The 2,144-nt window shown below is 33.1% G+C and overlaps 1 protein-coding gene across 1 annotated transcript in view; it reads right to left on the bottom strand.

The window, feature by feature from the left end:
- Positions 1-1,186: 1,186 nt before the first annotated feature.
- Positions 1,187-2,144, bottom strand: part of LOC107463543 (uncharacterized) — a 3,833-nt gene continuing 2,875 nt past the window's right edge. Inside the window, exons 4-5 of the mRNA XM_016082350.3 lie at positions 1,757-1,835; positions 1,187-1,666 (exon numbers count right to left, since the gene is read on the bottom strand). Of these exons, the coding sequence (XP_015937836.1) occupies positions 1,606-1,666; positions 1,757-1,835 (140 nt within the window). The 3' untranslated portion in view covers positions 1,187-1,605. The remainder of the gene's footprint in view (positions 1,667-1,756; positions 1,836-2,144) is intronic.

Raw genomic sequence — 2,144 nt, 5'->3', positions numbered from 1 at the left:
AGCCATATATTTGAGAGTTTTGGAAATAATTTCGGTTCATTACTAACTATAGAAAAGGCTATGGAAAAAGCGAATCGAGACAAACAATTTGTCGGTAGCACAAAAAAAAACGATGACAAAAACGAGATCACAAACGGTGAAAAGTTAGATCGCACTCTATTTCGTTCGTGTTATTTTGGTTCATGGAAAGACGATGGTGAATTGGTGATAGGTGGCACTGTTTTATGGCTCTCTTTTTCTTTTCCTATGTTCAATGGTGGAGATTTACCTATAATTATTTTCATGTGAAATTATTTATTGAGTCATCTAGTTACTTTTAACTATTAACTTTACATAAAAAATACATGTGAATTTTCACCATGTATAATGAAGTTGATGTTGGACAATAAGTGGTGTTAGCTATGGTAATAATCAGACCACATGGTAATTGGTGACAAGAGGAAGAAGATGAGAATATTCATGTATTTTGCTATTTTATTTTTCAGTTTTTTCCTACTCGGTCCACTAAAGTCCCAAATATACTTATTTTTCTTTTTATTTTATTTTATTGTCTTCCTCTCTCTTTTATTTAGTGTCCTGTGCAGCTATGTTAAAGTTGAGTTTCACTTTCGTGGTGCATTTTCAGTTGGTTCATAGTAGTTTTGGACTTATAATGGTCTCAAGTTTAAAAGTTAAGATAATTTTTTAATTATTCAAAATTGATTCTTGAAATTCCTTTTTACACATCAAGATCATATCTTTTTTAAATTACAATGACTACAAATGAAAAAACTACCTCATCGCAAACAGAATTTCAATACAGATAAATAGAGAAAATGTCCGTTTTGATCCTTGACCATGCGAAGGAGTCTCCAACCATCTAAGTAATTAGTCTAAACTACGTTTGTAACTGATTGTCAAATAGTGACCTACTAAAGTGCCAGTCAGGTATAAATATTAAGTGAAAATAATTTTCCAAAATAAAAACTAATAAGCTCCTTAATTAAAACAAAAAGAGTGCATTAAACATAATATCTTTTTTTTTCTATTGCAATGAAAAAAATACAATCTTTACTTTTCACCATTACATTACCCTAATAAAACACATTTAAAACTCTTGTTTTGAGTTTTTTTTTTTTTTAATATCAGTATTCTAAGATATCCACTGCAATGCATTTAGCAGTTAGCACATGATTGGATTCAGTGAAAAAATTAGAATTTGCCAAGTCCGATTTAAATCATCTAAAGTGAAGGTTAAGTGTAAAATAAAAACTTAGAAAACATTGCACAAGATACCCAGGGTAATGAATCATGCAATTGACCCGGTTAAACCTGAGACGCATCATTCATTCATTACCTAAGTTGATGAAAATGATGAATTACTCACAACGTAGATTAATGCTGATCCATGATTTCCTAAGTTGATGTAGTGGTCATCCGATAGAAATATAAATTTGCTACAAATAAGACTACAGCAAATATGAACTACCATCACTCCCTGTGGCGAATGGTTTTCTTACCTTCAAAGATAAATGTTGTGGAGCAGCAGCATTGCTTCAAGCCTACCACTGGAGTGGGGACACAGAAGGAAGTTCCCGGTCATTGTTCCGCGACTGTTTCTCTAGTTTATACCATAGTATGCTGCTTCGGGAATATTGGGGAGAGCAACTTCTCCAACTCCACTAAACTGAAACCAAATCAGCATAATGTAAACTGAAGTACGATGATAAAGATTTCGCACCTAAACCACATTAAGAAAACCTGCTATTTCACTTACATCTCGTATTTCTGATAGGCTTCGTTTCTTTTGGCCACGTACAAATCGCTATCTTTGGGCAGATTATTTATGGAACAACCTGCAAAATCGAGATGAAGGAAGAAGCTTTCGTTATAGTACTGCAGAGATTTCCAGTTTAGATCGCATGAGAAAAATGCCTAACTATTCAACAATTTGAAGAAGCCTAACTCAGATATAATGCGAGTTTAAAATGGTCTGCTAGTATGCTATTTGTTTCCCATTACGAGACAATTGAGATGAATCGCTTCCAACCAACATATTTAGAAATGGGTTAGACCTATGAGTACAATTAAGATCTTGAACTAAACACCGCAAAGCCAACTAAATCTCCCTATCCAGAATAAAGAAATAAACTCAAAACCATAAA

The sequence above is a fragment of the Arachis duranensis genome, chromosome 8 (assembly GCF_000817695.3).
Source record: "Arachis duranensis cultivar V14167 chromosome 8, aradu.V14167.gnm2.J7QH, whole genome shotgun sequence".
In the NCBI taxonomy this organism is placed as follows: domain Eukaryota; kingdom Viridiplantae; phylum Streptophyta; class Magnoliopsida; order Fabales; family Fabaceae; genus Arachis; species Arachis duranensis.
The sequence above is the reverse complement of the archived record's forward strand: the minus strand, read 5'-3'. Positions and strand labels throughout refer to the sequence as shown.